General features: G+C 41.7%; 3 protein-coding genes across 5 annotated transcripts; 2 read left to right on the forward strand and 1 right to left on the reverse strand.

Annotated features, from left to right (window-relative positions):
* The first annotated feature begins 92 nt into the window (after positions 1-92).
* On the forward strand, positions 93-2,006 carry mrps18b (mitochondrial ribosomal protein S18B). Its single transcript, XM_048229808.1, has 7 exons — positions 93-253; positions 523-688; positions 779-876; positions 975-1,043; positions 1,143-1,209; positions 1,305-1,364; positions 1,492-2,006. The coding sequence occupies exons 1-7, from the start codon at positions 176-178 to the stop codon at positions 1,689-1,691; spliced, it is 738 nt and encodes a 245-aa protein (XP_048085765.1). The 5' UTR covers positions 93-175; the 3' UTR covers positions 1,692-2,006.
* abcf1 (ATP-binding cassette, sub-family F (GCN20), member 1) lies at positions 2,004-14,663 on the reverse strand. Of its 2 annotated transcripts, XM_048229806.1 has the most exons (27): positions 14,457-14,663; positions 13,721-13,773; positions 13,542-13,616; positions 13,308-13,431; positions 12,450-12,484; positions 12,247-12,366; positions 9,417-9,467; positions 8,834-8,929; positions 8,402-8,470; positions 8,206-8,298; positions 7,984-8,082; positions 7,749-7,871; positions 7,248-7,348; positions 6,976-7,061; positions 6,584-6,723; positions 6,288-6,436; positions 5,743-5,826; positions 5,449-5,573; positions 5,230-5,342; positions 4,721-4,892; positions 4,513-4,587; positions 4,332-4,402; positions 4,204-4,236; positions 3,351-3,519; positions 3,136-3,200; positions 2,951-3,023; positions 2,004-2,789 (listed from the first exon to the last, which is right to left on the reverse strand). In XM_048229806.1, exons 1-27 carry the CDS (start codon positions 14,512-14,514, stop codon positions 2,623-2,625), a joined length of 2,619 nt encoding a protein of 872 aa, XP_048085763.1. In that variant the 5' UTR covers positions 14,515-14,663; the 3' UTR covers positions 2,004-2,622. The 2 variants fall into 2 exon arrangements, with proteins under 2 accessions (XP_048085763.1, XP_048085764.1); XM_048229807.1 differs by lacking the exon at positions 9,417-9,467.
* Positions 14,664-14,961: 298 nt separating this feature from the next.
* c20h6orf136 (chromosome 20 C6orf136 homolog) lies at positions 14,962-21,310 on the forward strand. Of its 2 annotated transcripts, XR_007192072.1 has the most exons (8): positions 14,962-15,182; positions 16,155-16,318; positions 16,402-17,097; positions 17,216-17,304; positions 17,460-17,660; positions 20,042-20,111; positions 20,227-20,534; positions 20,674-21,310. XR_007192072.1 is itself a non-coding variant. In XM_048230464.1 (7 exons), exons 2-7 carry the CDS (start codon positions 16,220-16,222, stop codon positions 20,368-20,370), a joined length of 1,299 nt encoding a protein of 432 aa, XP_048086421.1. In that variant the 5' UTR covers positions 14,962-15,182; positions 16,155-16,219; the 3' UTR covers positions 20,371-21,310. The 2 variants fall into 2 exon arrangements, 1 of the variants encoding a protein (XP_048086421.1); XM_048230464.1 differs by having other exon boundaries at positions 20,227-21,310.
* Positions 21,311-21,776: the final 466 nt, after the last annotated feature.

A 21,776-nucleotide genomic window follows, 5' to 3' on the forward strand; every position in this document is an offset into this window, starting at 1 on the left:
TGCTAAACAAACGCAACACAAATATATAACACATGTGTTTAGTCAGAGATGATTGAGGCGACAGCTAATATTTCAACACTCTTGGTTTCACTGTGAAATGTAAAATAAACGTAAAATGCTTCCAATGATGAATCACTTCCGTTACTTTTAACTTTGACCCTTCATATGATCCAAAATGGCGGCCCCCTTGAGAAGCATTGGAAGACTCTTCTGTCGGACTAACATTGTGTATCAAAGTTTACGAGAGGTTCGGGTATGAAATATTCCCCAAGATTATGTTTTCGAAAATTAAGTAGCATGTTAGTTCGATGGTTGCAGTTAAGATTCCATTAGCTGCTAAATGTATTGTAATGTACCAATCAATTCATGCTATGTAAACCTAACGTTAGCGTTAGCAACACTGTTGTACATAAATAACTCAAACCCTCTCATAGTTTGACTGTGTGTAATGTGCACGCTGTAAAAGAATGGCCATGTTGAGCAAAACACAGATTAACAGTGTGATTATTCCTCTTGTTAAAGGGAGGACATGTTATGTTACCTGTCATAAGGCACCAAGCTGGAAGTCCTTGTGTGCAGGTTAATCGGTCATTTTGTACCCCAGCATCATCTGATAACGACGTTGCAGCAACTCTTGATGCTTTGTCCCGGTACAAAGACAGACCCTGGGATTATTTGGAGAGCGAAGGTAAACGTATTTCCGGTTAGTTTTGCATAAACGACTGAACCGTAACTGGATGTTGGTTAACACCTAGTCTTTATTTAATGTCATTCGCAGAGTACATTGAACGCTACGGATCAAAACCAGTGTGGGTCGATTACAGGAGGAACCATAAAGGGGGGATTCCGCCTCAGAAAACACGTAGAACCTGTATTGTGCGTCAATCTGATTGTCAAACTCAATCACATGTTGATGAGCTTAATGTGTGCTTCAGGCACAATAGCTTAACTGACTTGAACTATTTGTCTCGCAGAGAGGAGATACAATTTGCGGCAATCCCTGTCCCATCTGCAGAGATCCAAATGTCATCATTCATCACCAGGTTTCAACAATTTTCTTCTAACATTGACAGCTTCTGATCTCAAGAAAGCTGCATTTATTCATTTTTATTTATTCATTGCCTTGTTTGTTTTGCATATAGAATGTGAAGTTGTTGCAGCAGTTTGTTAGTCCTTACACAGGTTTGGTCTTGGATCCCACAAGAACAGGTATTAAACCATATGAAGTTGCTTGAATGGCATGGCAGTGACACATTAAGGTCAATACTGATTGATGTGTAAATAACTTTTTCTATGCCCTCCAGGTGTGTGCATGAAACAACAGAAACATCTTAACCAGGCAATAGAGACCGCTAGGGACCATGGTATGGCTTCGTTTATTGACTTATTTTCCTTATTAAAGTTAACTTGGGCTAACACAGACTCACCTGTTAGCAAAAGTTTCCAAACTTGATTCAGTGATTATGCTTAACCTTTCCCGATTCTCCACAGGTTTGATGCCTGTACAGGTACCTCATGTGGATTTCTCAGGGGAGGACTACTCCAATTCCCATGCAGCAGTGGGAAAAACACCACCTTCCTCTGCTGTAAAGGCTGGTGAACCTTGGTATCACTGGTATGAAACCATGATTCCAGATGAACGAGAATTGGCACGGGTAAAGAAGATATACAAACCCTACCTGAAACAATAGTGTGTATTTGTGGGGATACAAAGGCATAGGCCCAATAATGGGTGGCTTTCACTGTTAATGTCTTGTCTAATGCCTGCACTTGTGGTGTCATTATAGAAAACATTATTGAAAAGTATATTATGAAAGTCATTATTTGTCTATCCCTCATTAGTGTTGAATCAATCCCCGTCATGCCCTGTTGATCACTGAGGTGTAACAGTTTATTTTGTTTGTTCAAGTCATGTCAAATCTTCCTGAAACTTTTTTTTTTTTTTTAAAGAACTTCTGTCCATGAAGTAAATGCTAATTTAATAAAAACACAAGTGGATAATGTGATGCAAAATCCATTTTATTTCCTTTAACAATATTGAATATTTTGCAACACACCCACATCACAGGGTGTGGTTGATGTTCATTAGAGCTATGTATTAATATCCATATCCAAGGCTGACCAATGTATGTAACTACTTGTGAATCTAATCTTTTAAGACCGACTTCAAACACATGATTTGGCCAATGTCCCCTGAGGTCTCAATTCCCCACTGAACACTCATGTACAATTATTCTATGTGTTAAACACTGGTGAATTCAGACAGCTCATCATGGAGGTAAACTGAGGAGTGTGCTATGGTACATTACACACTCCACTCTCTTAACAGCTTAAGTAATTTAACTACATCTTTAGTCACAAAACATATCTGTTCAGCCTGTTTTTGGTTAAGTTGCACACTTTTTCCTGGCCTGGCTTTTTGGTTCTCTCAACCATACTTGACTCCGACTATAACTCGGGTCATCTTCAAAGCCAGAATACACATCAAGAGAACCTTGGATATTTCAATTGCAAAGCATTCAAGTGCACACTAGCACATAGTCAGTTGTATGGCCAGAGTTTTTATTGAAGGGCTTTATTTTTTGCTGTTGTTTTTGCAGTCTTGGGTCTTCAGTTCTAGGATCAGACTTTGGGTTGGTGTACAAGTGTCTCTCCCAGGGCCTCAAGCACCTCGCGCTTGTATTCGTCAAAGTCGCCGTCAATCTGGTTGACCGACTGGTCCTCCACCACCCACATCGTACACTGGGTCTCCGTGATCAGACGGGCGTCGTGGCTCACAATGATCACAGCTAGGAAAGTTGAGGCGTTTTGCCATTAGTTAGGAAGAGTTAACAATATGTGTTGCGAGTTTGAGAGAAACAATACAGCACAATACAATACCATTACAAGTTCAATAAGACTCAATATCAACTGAAAACACACCATGAGATATTTCTTTTAGACAACATACCTCCTTTGTATTCATTGATAGCATCAGACAAGGCATCAATTGATTCAATATCCAAGTTATTTGTGGGCTCATCCTTTCAAACAGAGGAGAAAGTGATATCCGAGTGAGCCATACATAAGCGACATTTAAGTCAGTTCTACCTCAAGCTAGTTGAGATTAAAGGGAGCAATGGAGGAGAAACTCACCAGGATCAGGACATCAGGTTGTCTGCATGCCAGCTCAGCAAACACCACTCTCGCTTTTTGACCTCCTGCAGAATCAGAATCAAAACATCTGTCAAACAACAACTAGCAACAGAGTATAGGTTAACATGAGAAACTAACAACTTCATCCCATCATGTGAAATCAGAGTAGTTTTCTTACACGACTGATGCTGAGGTAGTGAAGTTGCTATAGTTACCAGACAGTTTGGAGATCTGGATGGTGTGCGCATGGCTCTCCAGGCCGAAGCGGCCCAGGCATTTCCTGCTGTCCTGATAGGGCAGGTTAAAGTTCCTCTGGAGGTACTCTGTGGCTGCCTCGTCCATGTTCAGCTGATCAGCATACTGCTGGTTAAAGAAGCCCACTTTCTGTAGACAAACAAGAAAAAGTACATATTATTACGATCGCCATTTTACGTTCTACAGTCATTGGCACAAAGTAAATGATTTCAGTAAATTTGTGTGCTTTTACGTCAAAGGAGCCAGAACTGTTGTTATAACAGCTGTGGTGCCTGTGGTACAATGTCTGGCCCGTCAATAAACACCTGTAGCGCCAACATGACAGACCTCTGTCGGCATTAGAGCCTTCGGGAAAAGGGTTACTCTAATTAGCTCTTCAGAATGCTAAGAAGCACAGTGTAGGCCTAATCATCAAATATTCCCATAAGGAGTACAATCCTGGTAGTTAGCATGTTGCCTTTAGAGGACTGGATCTGACCAAATTTAAAAACTAATGTGTAAATGGAGGCAGAAAGTGTGAACCTTAAAGTGTGCCCAGAACACTGCTGTGGGAAGCTTAATATAATGCTTAATATATGATCGGGTAGGGTCATCCTTTGAGTCCATTTTTGACTTACTGTGTCCAGTCTTAGCACTAAATGGCATTGAATATTGACACCAAGAGGGCTACATTTGGTGAAAAAGAAACAAGGATCAGCAGAGAACTGTAAAAGATCCACACAGCTAAAATGGTTCCAACCACTGGTGTATGCTGTACTGGTGTATCACTGGTGCAGAACTTGGGATAACGGATACTCAAAATATTTTACTTACCAAACGGTGGTTCTTTCTCATCTCTCCTTTCGTCTATGATTACCAGAGAAAAAAAAAAATAGTCAGTCACACATGGATAACATACAGAAATCGTCTAAAAAAAAAAAAAGAAAAGAACAAATACTTACAGGAGTCAATTTTCCAGTCAAGAGCAGCAGCAACGTACTCTTTCCTACTCCATTAGGTCCAACTATGCAAACTGGAGAGAAAGTTTGTGTTAGCCTGACCATAAACACAGGGAAGTTGATCACAACCCTAGAGAATTCAATATTCAGTATCTTAAAGCAACTAGAAGCTACACTAACTTACTTCTGGACTCCATATCAATACCAAAGTCCACATTCTTAAATAGCGGCTTCTGGCCAGAATAGGTGAAGTCAACACCTGTAAGAAATAATTAGCAAATTAAAATTTCCATTATACATCAGTACATCATGACACTCACGATTAAAAAGAATAAACAAAATGAAATGAGTTAATAAAAAAGAAACAAGCAAGAGAAACTCTGAAAGCCCACCGTGCAGGCCGAGGATGGGTGGCGAGAGGGGTGGTGGGTTGGGGAAGGTGAACTTGACCGTGTACTCCCTGGGCTTCTTGAGCAGCTCTGGGGCCTCGTGACTCTCCTCCTCCAGGCCCTTCTTCTTGCCCTTCTGCTGCTTCCTTGTCAGAGCCTCTTTAGTCTGCTTCTCCTGGGAACGGTGGGAAGAGCACATAGTGTAAGTGGAATGAGTGCTTCACTGTGTTAAAAAAATCCTGGTGTGACCAGCCTTTTCTCAACTTTGGTTATCACACAATGGGCATTCATGGCCCCTTTTCTCTTTTCTGGTAATCTTTGCTTTGATTTACAGGCTGACTAGTACACCTTAAGATTAATTTATACATTGTTAAAGAACACAACTTTATTATTGTAAATTCTGTGTTGGTGTGGTAAAGAAACACATTATTTGTCAGAACTTTGAGGAAATGAGTTTGGCTATGAGTGAGCAGAGACACCCAGGAAGATAAAGGCAATGTTACAGAACTTACAGCCTGTTTAGTGGACTTCCCTCCAGCTTTTAGGTCTTTGAGTTTCTTCTCCTGTTTCTCATACTGTTTCAGAAGCTCCTTCTGTTTCTGGACATACATCTTCTTGAAGGTCACTAAGAAACAAATAAAACAGAGAGCCTGAATCAATTACAAAATGTTTACAATAGGAGCACAATACTCAAGATGACAAGTACATGCCAAATCTATGAGTATACTCACAGTAGTTTCCTCTGTAGTAATAGAGCTTCTGGTAGTCTAAGTGAATAATATCTGTACAGACTTCATCCAAGAAACTCTGGTCGTGGGAAACAATAAGAAGAGTCTTCTTCCAGCCTTGGAGATAACTGTAGAGAAAGAGAGGGGACACGAGAGAGAGAAAAATGCATTTGTTATTCTCAAACTAACTGATCTTTGTGACCTTTCCTTTTTATCAGTAGGAATTTAACAAACACAGAAATACAAATATTTTCATGTACAGACAATGGCTATACGATAAAAGCATTAGTTCCGTACTTATTTAGCCAGATGACAGCGTTCAGATCCAGATGATTGGTGGGCTCGTCCAGCATCAGCAACGTTGGTTCCATGAAGAGAGCCCTGAGGGGAGACACAGGAAGACAGAGGCACATTTATTCACCTTTGGCTCATGGGGCTGACAGCACTGACTGTGGATATGTCAGTTCAATCCTTTACTGGAATAACAATAAAAAAAACTTTCCGTCCAGGAGCAGAGAGCTCAGTAGGGTTTGTGGGTGGCCAGTCAGAGAATGCCTTATCAAATTCCTTTGATTAACATTTTTTATTTCATTAATATTCCTTTTCATAAGATAATGTGATCTCATTAATATGTGAATAACCAAAATAAATGCCTACTGAGGGTGCACAGATTACAATGGTGAAGTTGCTAGTGAAGTATCAGAGTTGGAAAACGCCTAACTTGCAGAGACGTAGCCTGCATTTCATTATTTACTGTCACCACAAGCACACACCATAAAGGTTAATTTGAGCCTTGAGCCTTGGCGAACACCTTTGAAGCATCAGTAGAATGTGACACTGACCTGGCCAGGGAGACTCTCATCCTCCAGCCTCCGGAGAACTTCTTGGTGGGTCGGTTCTGCATCTCGGACGTGAAGCCCAGACCAGCCAAGATCCGGCGAGCCTTGGCCTCAGCGGCGGCAGCTCCGATGGCCCTCAACTCCTCGTAGACCTGCGGACACAGGCACACTTACAAGTTACACACAAAGCTGGGTGGTGGGTGACTGTTCAACTGCCTTCTGCCAGTATTTGGAGGAATACCAACCTGCTTTTCATAAGCAGGTAGCTAATGATGCTTCAGTCATCCTCTACTCCTTACCTTCTCAAGCCTTTCAGAGACGCTGTCATCTCCTTTTTCTAACAGATTCTGCAGTTGTCTCTCCTCCTCCAGAAGTTTGAGTCGCCGCGTGTCTGCCTTCAGCACGGCCTGTACAGCCGGGGTGTCGTCAGCGATCACCTCTGTGTACACAAGCACACACACAAAGGAGATAATGAAGTACATTAGCAATAGACAGAAATTAAATGCTTGTGCACTAAGTATCAAAGTCATCAGTATACAAAGTCTTAAGTATCAAGACATCAATATCAACATGTCCAAAATAATACCAGGCTGTGTCAATGTCATTAATAACAGACTACATTCTTGAACACCCTTTTTTTCTTAGCATAATGAGAATTTGGAAACTATTGATTGTGAGGACCAGCTGTTACCTTGTTCACAAAGAAGTACATCAATATTAGGTGGGATGCTGAGGGCTCTATTGGCAATGTGCTTCAAAAGTGTGGTCTTTCCTTTTCTGGAATTGTCAAGAAAATGGTGTGTTCATCATTTTGACTGTACATTGAGTACCATTTTTACCATACCATTTATTCTCCCACATTCTATTTGTGTCTAAGCGATAACTTTACATCAATTTCTAATAGAAGAATACTGAAATATTAAAACAGGACATAAGAAATATCAAATTAGTTTCCGAACTTACCCATTTGGTCCAACTAAACCATACCGCCTTCCGGCAACAATCAGAAGGTCAGCGTTTACAAAGAGCTCCTTTCCATGAGCCGATATACTGAATCTTTCCAGCTGATGGGAGAAGGAAGGATTAATGCAGGTCAACCAAAATCTTTAGAGGTTTTTCAGGTTGTGTGTAGTGATGGGCAAATGAAGCTTTGGTGAACCACTAAACCACAGCAGTGTGAAGCTAGCAACACTAATGAAAATGAAATGGCTGCCACATGTAGATTTTTCAACATAAAAGTCCCAAACCAGTATATCTAACCAAAAATATTGGTTTGCAAAGAACTTTTATGTATGTGTGGCGGCCATCTTTTTGCTTTTCAGCTAGGTTCACACTGCTGTGGTTCAGTGGTTCACCAAAGCTTCATTTGCCCATCACTAGTTGTGTGTGTGTGTGTGTATGTGTGTGTGTAGAAAGAGACAAATAGTAAACAGATCTCAAAAGTGAGCACAACAGCCATATTACCTTGATGTCAGAAGCGTTCTCTAACATGGCTTGCCTGGAAGACATCTCTGCCACTGAGACTGAGAAGTCTCCCTCTGAAGCATTCTGAGCGCGCACACTGGCCACCTGCCTCTCATACTCCATCTGTCAAACAGCAACATATGCCGTCAAAGCCTTCAATCACACACATGGACCACAAAAAAAAAAAAAAAAAAAAAAAGCCGCAGTCCTGTGACCATCAACAAACCCTGCCTACCATTTTCTTCTTCTTCTTCTTCTCCTTTTTGCTCATGTTAGCGTAGGGGTCCTCACCCCTTTCTTTCTCCAGCTGTTCTCTCAGGGCATCTTCTGCACTCTGTTAGGAATGACAAATGGGACAAACAAGGGGCACTGGTAAGGACAGAGGCGAGGATCTTCACCAAAACATCTGCTGACCAAGCTGAATTTGTAGGGGGGAGAAGTGGAGGTGAGGCTTTACCATCAGTGTGTCGTCCCCATCACTGTTATCTTCATCCTGCTCCTCCTCTTCATTGTCATCTTTACTTGACTTGGCTTGACTTGGCTTGCCTTTCTATAATTGAAGCAAATTCATATTGGAATGTGTTTTTAAAACCAGGGACTCGCATAACCTCAAAAAAATTACAAAAGTGCTCAACGAGGTAGGACCCACTCACCATGGGCTGTTCTTTCTTGCCTTTCTTCTGTGACGTTTCCGCTTCATCCTCCTCATCAACTTCTGGAGACTTCAGAGATAAAGACAGAGGGCCCTAAACTTACAATCTAAACTATGGGGTCCTTGTCAGTTACAGTTATTCTTCTAATAGGACACTGTATTTGTAGGTTAGTGGGCACACAATATGCCCCTTTACATTCTGGAAATGACACACAGCCTTAAAGTGATCCTGAATCTGGTATGGACAAATGACCACTTTGTGCAAAAGGCTGTTCTATAAATATTTGCTGAAAGACAATAGTGGGTAATTCTCCTTGATGAGGCATACCCCAGACTAACCTATATGTACAAAACAACAAGGTACTTTTTCTTCAGTGTGACACCAGTAAAGTTAGGGTTGAAAGACATAAGACGGAGGGTCCTGATATCGAACCTTAGATGTTTTGGCTACTGCCTTCTTGTTCTTCCTCATGGCCTTCTTCTCGTCATCTTTTTTCTCACTGTCCTCCTGCTCGTCCTCGGATGCATCCTTAATTTGGGGGAGAGGGGGATCATTAAGAGGTAAATTCATTCAGGTCATTCTTTGGGCATTACAATATAAAAGAAAGTATGCTGAAAAAGAGAATGGATGAAAAGGAAAGAGAGAGACTATCAAGATGTATGTCCTCAGCATCCTTTCCCACTGTTGGATGAGAAGGAAGACAAGAGAGACATGAAGAGGGGAAATTGAGGGTAAGCGGGATGGGGTGGGGTAGGTTAGGGTAGGGTAGGGTGGATGGTGTAGGGTAGGGTAGGGTGTGGTGGGGTGGGTAGGGTAGGTTGGGGTGGGGTAGGTTAGGTTGGGGTGGGGTAGGTTAGGGTGGGGTGGGTGAGGTAGGGTAGGGTAGGGTGGGGTGGGGTGGAATGGGGTAGGGTAGGGAGGGGCATGGTGGTTGAGAAGAGATGTGCGTATGTAGTGGAAACGTGAATGTGTCACATCATGGTGTGGTGACCAGGTTTGGCTTTGTCTTACCCACCTTGTTCTTCTTCGACTTAGGCTTATCTTTTTTCTTGCCCTTTGGCACTTCCTGTGTCACGGACATACAGGCACAGACAGATGCACAAAGAATTTTGAGAACTGTTCTTCAAATTAAATATTATGCCATGTTCTGTATGAGAAAAGCTTGCAGCATTGAGGTTTTCCAGGTGTCTGGATATACCCCAGGGCAGGCCACACAAACAAGCAGTAAAAAACTTTGGACTGAGCACGCAGACAACTCTTTTGCCACAAATTAACATTTCTATAAATGAACAGCCATTAGGTCATGGATGTTAAACATCTGATGGTACATGAATGATTTTTTTTTCAAGCAAGTGTGTGAACGGCAACAGTAATGATGCAGTGAATGTAGTAGGTGAGATTAGATGGAGAGAGAGTACAGGGATGGAGGAGAATAAGAAGCAAGGAACTGGGCAGAAGGAGAATGGACAACAAAGACAAAAGGGATTCATGGGACAATGGCAGCTACTACAACATGTTAGTGTGATTAATGTTTCAATGTTTAAAATGCTTCAATGACATGCTAGCTCAGACCTTCTATATGACTTTGACAATATAATTCTGTTATGACATGACAAGCTTGAATATTAGATAAAGAACAATAATAGGCTATGAATACACACACATTAGTAATAAACATGTACCGTATTTTCCAGACTATAAGTCACTTTTTTTCATAGTTTGGCTGGTCCTGCAACTTATAGTCAGGTTTTTATATTAAAAAAATTATATAATTGAACATGTTTTTAAATGTTAATTTATATTAACTGACATGAACCCTACATGAAACATTACCGTCTACAGCGAGAGAGAGCGCTCTCAAATGCACAAGTCCTGTGCACTTTCAGTCAGAGATTAGTGCTTGCGCTATGCCTGAAACAAACGTGCATACTTAAATGCTCAAATTATGGCCGGGATTCTATTTATAGGGGCCTCAGATTCGGACAAATAAAAGCCAGTCAAATTTTCCTTCAATTTAACTCATAAAATATGTAATAATTTACGTTGGTTGGTTTAATATTGTTGCCAATGAAAAGTCATCATCCTACACCACGAATCTCCAACACGTTGCTCTCAAGCTACCAGTCGCACGCAGCCCCTTTCTGAGCTAGAGGCTGAAGCAATAACCTACATTTAAACACAATTGTTGCTGCCAGGCATCAGCCTACGACTTTTATAAAAAAAGTAAATCATGCATAATTTAAAAAATAACTAAATTTAGGCTAGACCTCTTTGGCTCTTATCTCGCAATAAGTGGATGGAAATCCCGACACTCTTTCACACATGAAACTTAATAGTGAACCATTGCCATTGGTATGCCGCTCCTATAACGAGAAAAAAAGTATAGGCCTGTCTCACAGTAAAACGCAAGAAATAAAGGCCTAGCTGACTCGAATAGCCTACAAACCATGGTCCAAATAAAGGTGCTGTGCTTTGCCCAGCCATAATTTGAGGATGTACGATAGTCTCTGTCCCCTAAACATTCCTCACTCGTTATCTAGACATGCATGAAAAAATTTGAAAACAAAACTCACTGCCATGTAATATTTGATCGCCGTTTTGCTACTAATTATCTTTCACGTGAATATGCACAGAAAGTGAAAGTAGGCCTACTATGCGCTCCGTGTCTGTAGCTGTATGTTCACGTCCCCAATCGATTATAACGTTCCTCAAATGGAGAACACATCCATGTTCTCTCGCGTTATATTATAGGCTGTCATGCTTCTGTGTTTGCAAAATTCCTGACGGTTCCTGATCGCGCGAGAGAGAGAGAGAGAGAGAGAGGCACCCCCAAAGTGGTCCTGCGCGCGCGCGTGTATGTGTGTCTCTGCATGGGGTTCAATTGAATTTAGAGTTGGTCCGTCCAGTCAATAGTCCCGCATTCAGGCATTATGATGGCTAGCGTTGCGGGACTTTTATTAGTATGCTCAAAACTTAGTAATAATTTATGCGCAATACCCGCGCTGAAATTTAGGCCCTGGTTTTAAATGCGCATCTTTTTTTCTCTCGCTCTCTTGGAGGTGGCCAGTGAGCATTTGTTCTGTTGCCTGTGCCAATATATCGTCCAAAATGCTTGATTGCATTGCATTCTCCACATTTTTAGCTAAATTTTCATGTACCACATCAGCATTTTTGTTCAGTGAATCTTTTGTAAATTGCTTTACAATTACAGTCGGGCCTATAGGCCTATCGCCTGGCTTGCTTCAGTCACGTCTAAAACTGCATCTTTTTCTCTCTCGTGAGCATTTAATCTGCTGCCAGCTTGTGACTCCACATCGCCCAAAATGCTTGATTGCATTGTATTCTCCACATTTTAGATACATTTTGGTGTACCACATGGCATTTTCTTTCAGTGAATCTTTTGCTTTGCAATTACCTTCCTGCCCTCCTCTTGGCTGCCTTCACTCCTTCATCTTCATAATATTAATCTTTTTGGCCTCAATAATCCAGTTACATAGTCTCTGTTTTTGGTTCTGGATTTTGAGAAATACTTTTCTAAATAAATGCAACTTATAGTCCAGTGCGACTTATATATATATATATATATATATATATATATGTTTTTTTCCTGTTCATGACGCATTTTTTGACTGATGCGACTTATACTCAGGAGCGACTTATAGTCCGGAAAATACGGTATGTAAATCATGTAATGCAATGCATAACAATACATACAATATCCATCATGCACATACTTAGCCACACAATGTCCTAAATCACTCTGTTATGTGAACTGGTGATTTAGCTAAGCAACATAAGGTTAACATGTACAAGCCAGGCATTATGATGAAGTGAGTGCAACCCACCACAGATTCTTTCTTTTTTGATGGTTTTTCTTCCTCTTCATCATTGTCATCTCCTGCATCCTCATCATCGTTGTCGTCGTCACTTTGTCCTTGACTAAGGGCAGCAAATATGTTGCCTCCCTAGCCAGATGAGATAGAGGGTATGAGTGGCTCTTCAGAGAGAGGAGAAATGTGAAACTCAATGCTTCCCAGCCAGGACTTACCTTATTTCTCTTTGCGCCTTTGCTAGGAACCACAACTGAGGAGACAAAATAATCATTGTGATTACAAAAATCAAACCAAAAAGTGCATTAAAACAAGGGGTCCTAATTTAAATGGTGGGCAAAGTGCAAAGTCTTAAGTTTAACTGACTCTAATTTAATAACTAGGCAAAATCAACACCATGGGTAAGACCTTAAGCGCAAACACTGATGAGTCTCAATGCTCCCACATGCAACTAGGGGTGGGACACAATATAAAAATGGCAATATACTGTATAACTTCTTCTTGCGCTATATTATCAGTATGCTGGCGCCAAATATCAGTATTCTGACTAAAACATTAAATTCTACAATTTATACCAACTGACTAATCTGGCAATTTCACTGAACAGTCCCTGTTCATACATCCTTGAAGTGGTGTTTATCAAATTAATGAAGGTAATCTTCTACACATTGTAAAATTCTGTTTCAATTCAGTTATGAAATGTAATGAATAAATACATAACATAAAACATAAGCTTTTTGCCTTTTTCTTCTTCTTCATTTACATAGATATCGTAATGTATCGTAGATTACTCTTTTGTTAATTATTGAGTATAGCAGAAACTGCTGTGTCATAATATTATTGTATATATAAAATAATATAATCAAGTATATATACAGTATACACACACATACATATACCGGTATACATCATTGGCAAAGTATCCTGACAGTATAGATCTTTGAGTTGAGATTTCCAGCCCTATATGCAACATGATAACTATAGTTCAGGCATGAGAGCTTGGCTTGTTGACAGACTTTGCACTTTGCCTGCCTTTTAAATGACCCAATAAGCAAAAAATAATCTTTTGACAGTACCCTCCTCTTCATCCTCATCACTGGCTTGTACCGACAGCTTTTTCAGCTTCTCCATAACATCTTCGTCGTCCTCATCTGCATTTCCTCCTTTACCTTTTCGCCTGTCCTTCTTTTTCTTCTGAGGCTGGATAAAAACCAGAGGGGGTTTAAGGTTTAGGTTAAGTCCTAAAGTTTAGGACTACCGATTCATTGTGGGACTTGTGAGGGAAATTCTAGGAGTGACTTTGGACTTACTTGTTTTGAATGACTTTCTTTGACAGGTTCATCCTCTTGTTCTGGTTTAGTATCTGATGTCAGCTCCTCAAAAAACTGTGACCATATGAATGAGGATGTGATGCAGGTACATTTCAACACAATTTGCACATACTAAAACATCTGGACACAAGTAAAGAGACAAGTCCTCTGTGACTTACGCTCTTTTTCCCCTTCTTGTCTTTCTTTCCTTTCTTGACTGTTTTTTCTTTTTCTAGACAAAGGCATTTAAAGTTAAATGAATAGCTTTGTGAGTACCATGAACGTCAGTGCACACACCAGGGCGAGTGAGCCTCAATGAGAACTGAAGCTGATGCTAGTGTAGATGTTCCAGGTAGCCAGCTATTTTTCTGACAGCACAGCAGTTTTACTAGAATTGCCTATTTCTGTGGCTTGGGAAAGTTGGCCCGCAACACCGATGAAAGGGACAGCAATTTCAAACGATGACGCATTGTTGCATAAGCTTTCAGCTAACACACACACACTTTACTAACGATTCGGATACTAGACACGTATTAACACAAATCTAACGTTATGCTACAAAGTTAACACATTCCGCTCTAGTTCTCGTTGACAGATGAGCTTTACTGTAGCTCAAAAGCTAAGAATGGGACAATCACCATTAACGTTAGAATAGTCTTGACGGACTCAGTTCTCATGTAATATGGGAATAGCTCCAGTTCTACATGTTTCTAATACATGACGTTAGCCTAAACCAAGGTTTTAGCTAAACGTGTGTCTGATAACTGACTCACTACATGGCTAGTGTTATCGCTACATTTCAATTACAATATGGCTCGTTGAAATAACGTTAGCTACGTAGCAAGATAGCTGGCTAAATGGATTCACCGGGATTCTCCAGTTGTAGGTTAGCTATAACATTAGCCGTTAACTTACCTGTCGTTTCAACTTCATCTCCTTCCCACAGTTCCACTTCCTTAGCTTTCTTGGGCATTTTCAGTCCTTAAATATTGTAACGGTCTTGGGAGAACTGTTACTGTATTTTAATATACTTGTCGGACCACTGGGGAGACCACCAGCCAGTAAAACTGCGCAGGGATGCTAGCTAATGCGAATCGCATGCGGCGGCCTGTGCCGATTTTCCTTTTTTCTACGAGTGAGTGAGTAGCCGGTTTGTTGAAAATGTCATAGCGCCAACAATATATGGTGGCCAAAACCAGTACTTCAGCTCTTTTATTAGGAATTCAGACGTTGCACGTTTGTAAAGATGTGCAAATATTTGCATGTACATTTTACATTAAGGGATTAAAACCGTAATGGAGATAATGCATTTTTTTAATCATATTTTCATGGATAAAAGTAATGATTTTGGCACCAAATTTAACAGCCATTTGTGCCAGCCAATCAGTGGCATGCCGGTGTATGAGGTAGGTGGGCGGAGTACTGTTCTAGAAGCGTTTCGACGCTTGCGTTGTGAACAGTGTGCTGGCTGGAGACTGGCAAGGACATCGGTAGATGGAATGACATTTGTGTAACGTTAGCCACCAGGCTTGAAAATTGCAGGAGAAATATCAATCATTGTAAGCGGAGATAAAATATGAGTTGCACAAATTAACCAAAACAAACACACGCCTGCATCACTGCCCTAGTTAACTAATAAAGGTAAGCAAAAATGGTTTGGGAATTGCTTGCATAGCTACTATTCAGCTAGCTAGCTGTGCTGTTAGCTTATTAGCATACTTTTGGACCAGTGAAGTAACGTTAATATTTGCTGTTAAAGTTAGCCGAAATACGTCAGTGTTCGGAAAGGTTTTTCACTTCCACTGTCATTTAACGAGTATGCACATTCAAATGGCTAACTGTTTGCAGGCTACAGTAGAACCAAGGCATCAGCCCACAACCAAACTTGGATTCCATAACCTTAGCTCACTGCCTAGCTAACAGCTAGCGAGCTGCCTATCTGACTTTGGTTTGCATGTTACCAAGCAGATGTCTGCTGGACCGCTTTGTTGTGTTTTTGGTGACTTTGCCAGCGGGTCAATTTAGAACCGTAGATTCTTCTCACTCTGGTTTAGCTAAAGTTATCTCAGCGTTGGCATGAGCTGAGCTAACGTTAGACATTGCAGTCGGATGACACTAGTTAACGTTGACATTAGCTGTAAACCTTCGTTTGTAGCAGTACTTAACATTGTTATTGGCTGAGGAGAAGTTTATTTACACATGTGTGAGAACACGTCTGTGGGGAAATGATGAAAACAAACCTGGTATCCTGTGTGTAACGTTACATTGTAATGAGATGAGCTAGATGAGGTAGGCTACCTTGCTGCTGGGGAACTGCCTCAGCCTAGCTTACTACAGAAGTTACAGCTAACGTTAATCGAATGATTTCCGAACTTGCTGCTGCCACTCACGTTCAGTGTGTCATGTGCTACTTTGGCTTCAGTGGTTTTCTGAGCCTCAAGAGCACAAGAGGTCAAAGTCTCAGCACACACTTCGTCTACCGTTGCTATTAACGTTGGGCTGCTTTTGCGCCTTAGAATAACAGAGCTAGGTGGCAGTTGTATTTCGACGTAAAGTAATAGAAAAACAAGCCAAGGCAAAGGAAGGATAACGTGTGATGTTTCTTCCCTCCAGTTTGTCTAATGGTGTCTGCTCAATAAATCTGTCATTGGGGTCACCCCTGCCCCTTCCTGAGGTGAATGGCTGTGTGCAGAGGGGGTGCTGCTTTCTGGGTGGGGTGTCTCTGGAGCCATGGCAGCAGTCAACTTAGGAGGCAGCCATGTTGGACTATATATCAGGTACACTTAAAATAAGAGAACGTACATTTTCCCATTTTCCACAGTTGGCAGTAGTGAAATTAATTGAAATATGTAATCTGCAGATGCTTGAACAGCCCTTGAATGGCTCCGCAAGAACACTGTGCAGTGCATCGTGGGCCCTGGCACCACCAAACAGCCTCCGCTATCAGAACCTGAAACATCCATCCCTGTCGCACCCGTTCCACCATGCGAGTCAGCCCCAGACAGCAGCTGTCCTGGATGTGGACTGGGACGAGACGGTCAACTTGTGCGTGCTGCTGCGACCCAAGGAGTCTGAGGAGCAGCACACCCTCGTGGAGGTGTCACACGTTGGGCAGGATAAACTAAGCGAGCTCCTTGCTCTGGGACCCAACAGGCCCTTTGAGCTCCTTCTTCCTTTAACGACTGTTGACGGTTGCAGGGAGGATGACATTAGCATTACGGCGAAGGACAGGAAGGAGGGATATGTGGAGGGAACGGCTCTTGGTAAAGAGACAGGATCCTTCCGGAGTCTTTTTGAGACAGAAGGCTGTCCTGCTCCGTTTGTGTTGGGCTCACACTTCTACTGTTTTCACTGCCCGACAATGGAGCCCTTGGCCAGCACTGGAAATAGACTTCACTTGACGCTCGGACTAGAGGCGCAGGCCTCAGGCCTCCCCCCACTCCCCTCAGTCTCCTATTTCGAAGACGAACCTGACCGGGTAGAGAGGAGCAAGAGTGACAGTGAGCGGGAGAACGAGGAGAAGCTGGCAGTGATGTATGAGAGGCTGAGGCTGGAGGTAGGTGTACAGAGGGGAACAGGTTTTTAATCATGTCGTTCTTGTTTTTGTCTTTTTTTTACAAGTGCTTTAATGACCCTCCTGCTCACCTGAGGTTTTTGGTATGTTGTTTTTGCAGCTTCCACAGTTTTTCGTGAAAAGTCATGACTATTGCCTGTACTCCAATGACATCGAGTTCATCAATGGGCTTATAAACACCAAGACCAAGTAAAGAACTATTCTCCCTATCAGACATTTGTTCATCTTAGTGATGGCTAATATCATTTAATGTGTAATTTTTGGGGCAGGCATTTTTTATAGTTAGATATACGTTTCTAGACTGAAAAAGATCTTTGTGGGTGTGTGTGTGTGTGTGTTTGCAGGGGCCGTATGATGTATCAGCTGACCCTCTCCCTGTGGAGGCTGATGTGCCTGTGCTATTACGCGGAGGCGCGTATAGAAGTGCTGAAGCTGACCAAGCACCCCGAGGACGGCTCGGTGCGAGCGCGCTGGAGGATCCGAGGCCTGCCCTTCCACATGCTGCTGCTGCGCTTCTACAAGAAAGACAAGAGCCACCTCTATAGGTGAGCGAAAGGAAGACTGCACAACCCAGTAAAGAGCATTAAAGGAGAATTCCGGCGATTTCTCACATAGATCTCTTTTTGTCGAGGTCACAGAGTACTGTCGGTTTGCAGAAAAACGAAAACAATCGTTTTTACTTAGCTGGAGTTGTTGCAGCCAACAGCCAGAGCGGCCAGGCAGCTACAGTGCTACACTCTAGGGGCATGAACATGGGGCTTCATGAACATGCCCCTAGAGCAGTGTTTCTCAAACTTTTTCAGACGAAGGACCACTTAACCAATAAAAAACTAGATGTACCGCAGAGCGGTACAAAATATGACCGCCGCCCAGTCCAGCACATTTTTTCCACAAAAAGAAATCACGCTGAAAGGCCTATATGATTCTAACTGTCTCACTAAATTGCATTATCCACACTCAATTCTCACTGGTATCTGCTAGACAACAAGTACCAAAACATGATTAGTTCATAGATTTCACATGTAAAATTAATTTTATACAACCCCACCTCCATCTTGCCTGTTCATAATTCTGAGAAATTCTTGATTGTTTGTGTTATGTTTATGTTGTGTGTGTGTGTGTGTGTGCGTGTGTGCGTGCGTATGTGCCTGTGCATGCAAGCGTACATATGTCTACTGTGTGAGTATGTGTCATAACTGTGATTACTGTGAATGTGTGTGTGTGTGTATCTGTTTGTGCACATGTGTGCACATGAAATGGGTTAAAATGATCGCTGGAGGCAAACATACGGAAAAAAATGGTCATCCTAGGCCCTACAGTTCTCAAGATATTCACAGAGAACTGTGTCTGCCCTACCCTCCTTTCGGGGGGTCCAGTCCAGCGGGGGGGGCTACAGATCAAAACGAAAAATGACCGTTCCATGCTATCCATGTGGGGGGTACATGCCCACCAAGTTTTGTGTACCCCGGTCTTTCAGTGTCCCGGGAATCCTTGTTGGTGTACGTCACTAAATGTACACATAAATTATTTTATTGTAAGGCCCCCCATGAACGAAAGTACACAAAACTTGGCATGCATTCGGAGGGTGTCATAATGATCCTACACTTTTAATTTCGTGCAGTTTTGACCTTGTCAGCCAGAGATATTGAGATGAAAACACCTCATTTTTTTTTTTTAATTTTTTAACTAGGTGGCGCTATACATGAAATAAGTGGTAATGGGATGGGTTGACATGCCCCCTTAAGACCAACATACATAAAAAAGGTGGACCTCCTAGGCCCTACGGTTCTCAAGATATTCACAGAAAACTGTCTCCGCCACCTACAGGCCAGTTGATGTATAGTAACATAAATTAATTTATTGTGTGGCCCCCATGAACGGAATTCCACAAAACTTGGCGTGCATACAGAGGGGGTGTCATAATGATCCTACACTTCCAATTTAGTGCAGATTTGACTATATTAGGTCACAGATACCTTCAATTACAACACCTCATTTTTACTTTTAGTTTAACTAGGTGGCTTATATACATGAAATGAGTGGTTATGGAATGGGTTGACATGGCCCCTTGAGATCAACATACAAAAAAAATGGTCCTCCTAAACCCTACGGTTTTCGAGATATTCACAGAAAACTGTGTCTGCCCTACCCTCCTTTCGGGGGTCCAGTCCAGCGGGGGGCTACAGATCAAAACGATGGTTCCATGCTATCCATGTGGGGTTACATGCCCACCAAGTTTCGTGTACCCCGGTCTTTCAGTGTCCCAGGAATCATTGACGGAAATTTGGGCATGTGGAGAAAAAAAATGTAAAAAAATCTGACTAAACCTATATGACGCTTCGCTGCGCGGCAGTCATAATAAATGTACGGACCACCTAGCTAAAAAAAAAAAAGATTAGACCAATGTAACAGTATATTAGCCTACACAATAGGCCTACTCACTGAACCACCTTGCTTATTGTCTTTGTACTTTGCTTATTGTGTCAGAGGATTCATATGATTTAAACTGGCATATCTTAAATAGACAGTGTTGCAGAACTGTTTGGATTTACATTCAAGTTGGTTCAATATTGCAAACAACTCCTCTATATTATATTTTACCACGTCTGCTCGCGGACCACACTTTGAGAAACACTGCCCTAGAGTGTAGCACTGTAGCTAGATATTTCATGGCCCATCAGCTGGATTAAGCCCTTGGTTTTTGGCAGTCCTCCTGGCTGATGCATAGGCAGTTGCTTGTAGAGCAGATATTGATGCAGGATGCAGATGTTGATACCAAATGCAGATTTCCAAAGTTTTGACTACATTGTTCTGTTCATTGTGTAGAATCCATATGTCTGGGAGCGTATGTCCGTAAATCCTCACCCTGGAGTCATATCAGCACAGAGGGTATTTGTTAATCTGACTTCTCGTCACTTTCTTGTAGGAGTTATGATGCTTTCTCCACATTTTACCTGGGCTCAGATGGTCTCATTCACTGTCATAGAGTGGAAAAGGTGAGTTTAAAAATAAATAAATAAAAAATGCAGTTGCTTTTGGGATGGGCATGCAAGAATGTGTTGAATGAGTATTCCATAATTCTGTCTGTCAATTTCTTACTCCTCTCTGAAGGTGATGCAGGCCCAGCCGCCTGTGTTGCCCAGGGTGACCTCGCTGCTGGCCGGGGCACTGATGGCTCTGGGCGTCCAGGAGCACCGGCCAGCTGTCAACCTGTTGCCCTTCCTGCTGTCCTCCTTCAGGCAGGGCCGAGACTGAGTCTGGCTGGCAGTCGGGGGGTGCAGCAGAGCGTTTGTGTGCCAGAATGGAGAGAGAGACCGAGAGAGATGGACTTAAAACACTTGAGGATGGCAGAAATAAGTTTGAGCTGGAGAGAGAGAGAGAGAGAGAAACAGAGAAAGTGTGAAAGATCTGTCAAAGAGGTAAGGGTTTTGTTTGGAGGCAAAGAGAGGAAGGAAGAATAATGCTTGGCAAACCCTAGATAGGAAGAAAGAATCAGTTTAAAATTAGTAATATCATCACTTGAAAATGACTTTCTTTGTTTTTTTTTATCTTTCCCAGCTTCAACTGTACAGGCAAGCTAAAACCCTCAATATGTATTGTTCCATCACATGTAGCTAAGAGGAAAATATTGTAGTATTTGTGAATAGTTGGTTAAAACATGACCAGAACTGTTATGCAATGGCCTCCAACGTGTCCCCTTTTCTGATGTGGATCACTGAGTTGGAGCTTTTACATAGCTTCAATCTTACGCACAATCCATGCACGCACCTTAGAAAAACAGCTACCATGGCTTTAATAATGTACAGATAAGTTGGTATTGTTAAGCAAACACACACACACACACACACACACATACACACACGCATAGACAAACACACGCATAGACAAACACACACATACAGATACACACACTGCCCTGTGTCATTATTGTACAGTCTGAAGAACCTCATGACTGAAACTGGCTTTACTGTGAGATGTGGTATATTGCAAGGTCTTGGTTTTAGGTTAGGGTTATTGAGGTGTTTTTTTTTTTTTTTTTTTTTTTTTTTTTTTTTTTTTAATTATTACTATTTTTCTGACAGGGTAATCATTACCACTATACAGACTCAAAACAACTTTGATAGAAAGCATTAGTATTCTACATATTCAGCCAAGTACCTGGGACAACATACTGTCAGACGGATCATTTCAGGGGAAATATGAAAAATATGAAGTGAAAATGCAATGGCAGGGACTAACTGGTTAGCACCAATCCATTTCCTCCATTGCAACTGTTGGAAATACATCTGTGAAATGGGTCATGTTCACCTAAACACTCATTGTGGAAAGAGATGTATTATAGTTATATTTCGGTCAGTACAAAGTCATATTTCTATTCTATTTAAGAAAGCAAACCATGATGAATGGATTCAAATCTGTGTATAAGTATAGCCTTTGAAGTTATAACTGCAATTAAATTGCAAACCCAATAGGAGCATTGTTTGGAGCAAGTATTCAAAATGTGTAATACTGTATGTGCAGCTGCCAGAAACTAGTGTTTGAAATGTGTGTTATAAGAGTCAGCATATCAAGTTAAACATGCCATGATCTGTCAATCAAAGAGCTCAAGTTAATCCTGTATGATGAAATTAACTGTTAAAAATCCTGTATGTGATTCATCT

This window comes from Alosa alosa, chromosome 20, assembly GCF_017589495.1.
Source record: "Alosa alosa isolate M-15738 ecotype Scorff River chromosome 20, AALO_Geno_1.1, whole genome shotgun sequence".
In the NCBI taxonomy this organism is placed as follows: domain Eukaryota; kingdom Metazoa; phylum Chordata; class Actinopteri; order Clupeiformes; family Clupeidae; genus Alosa; species Alosa alosa.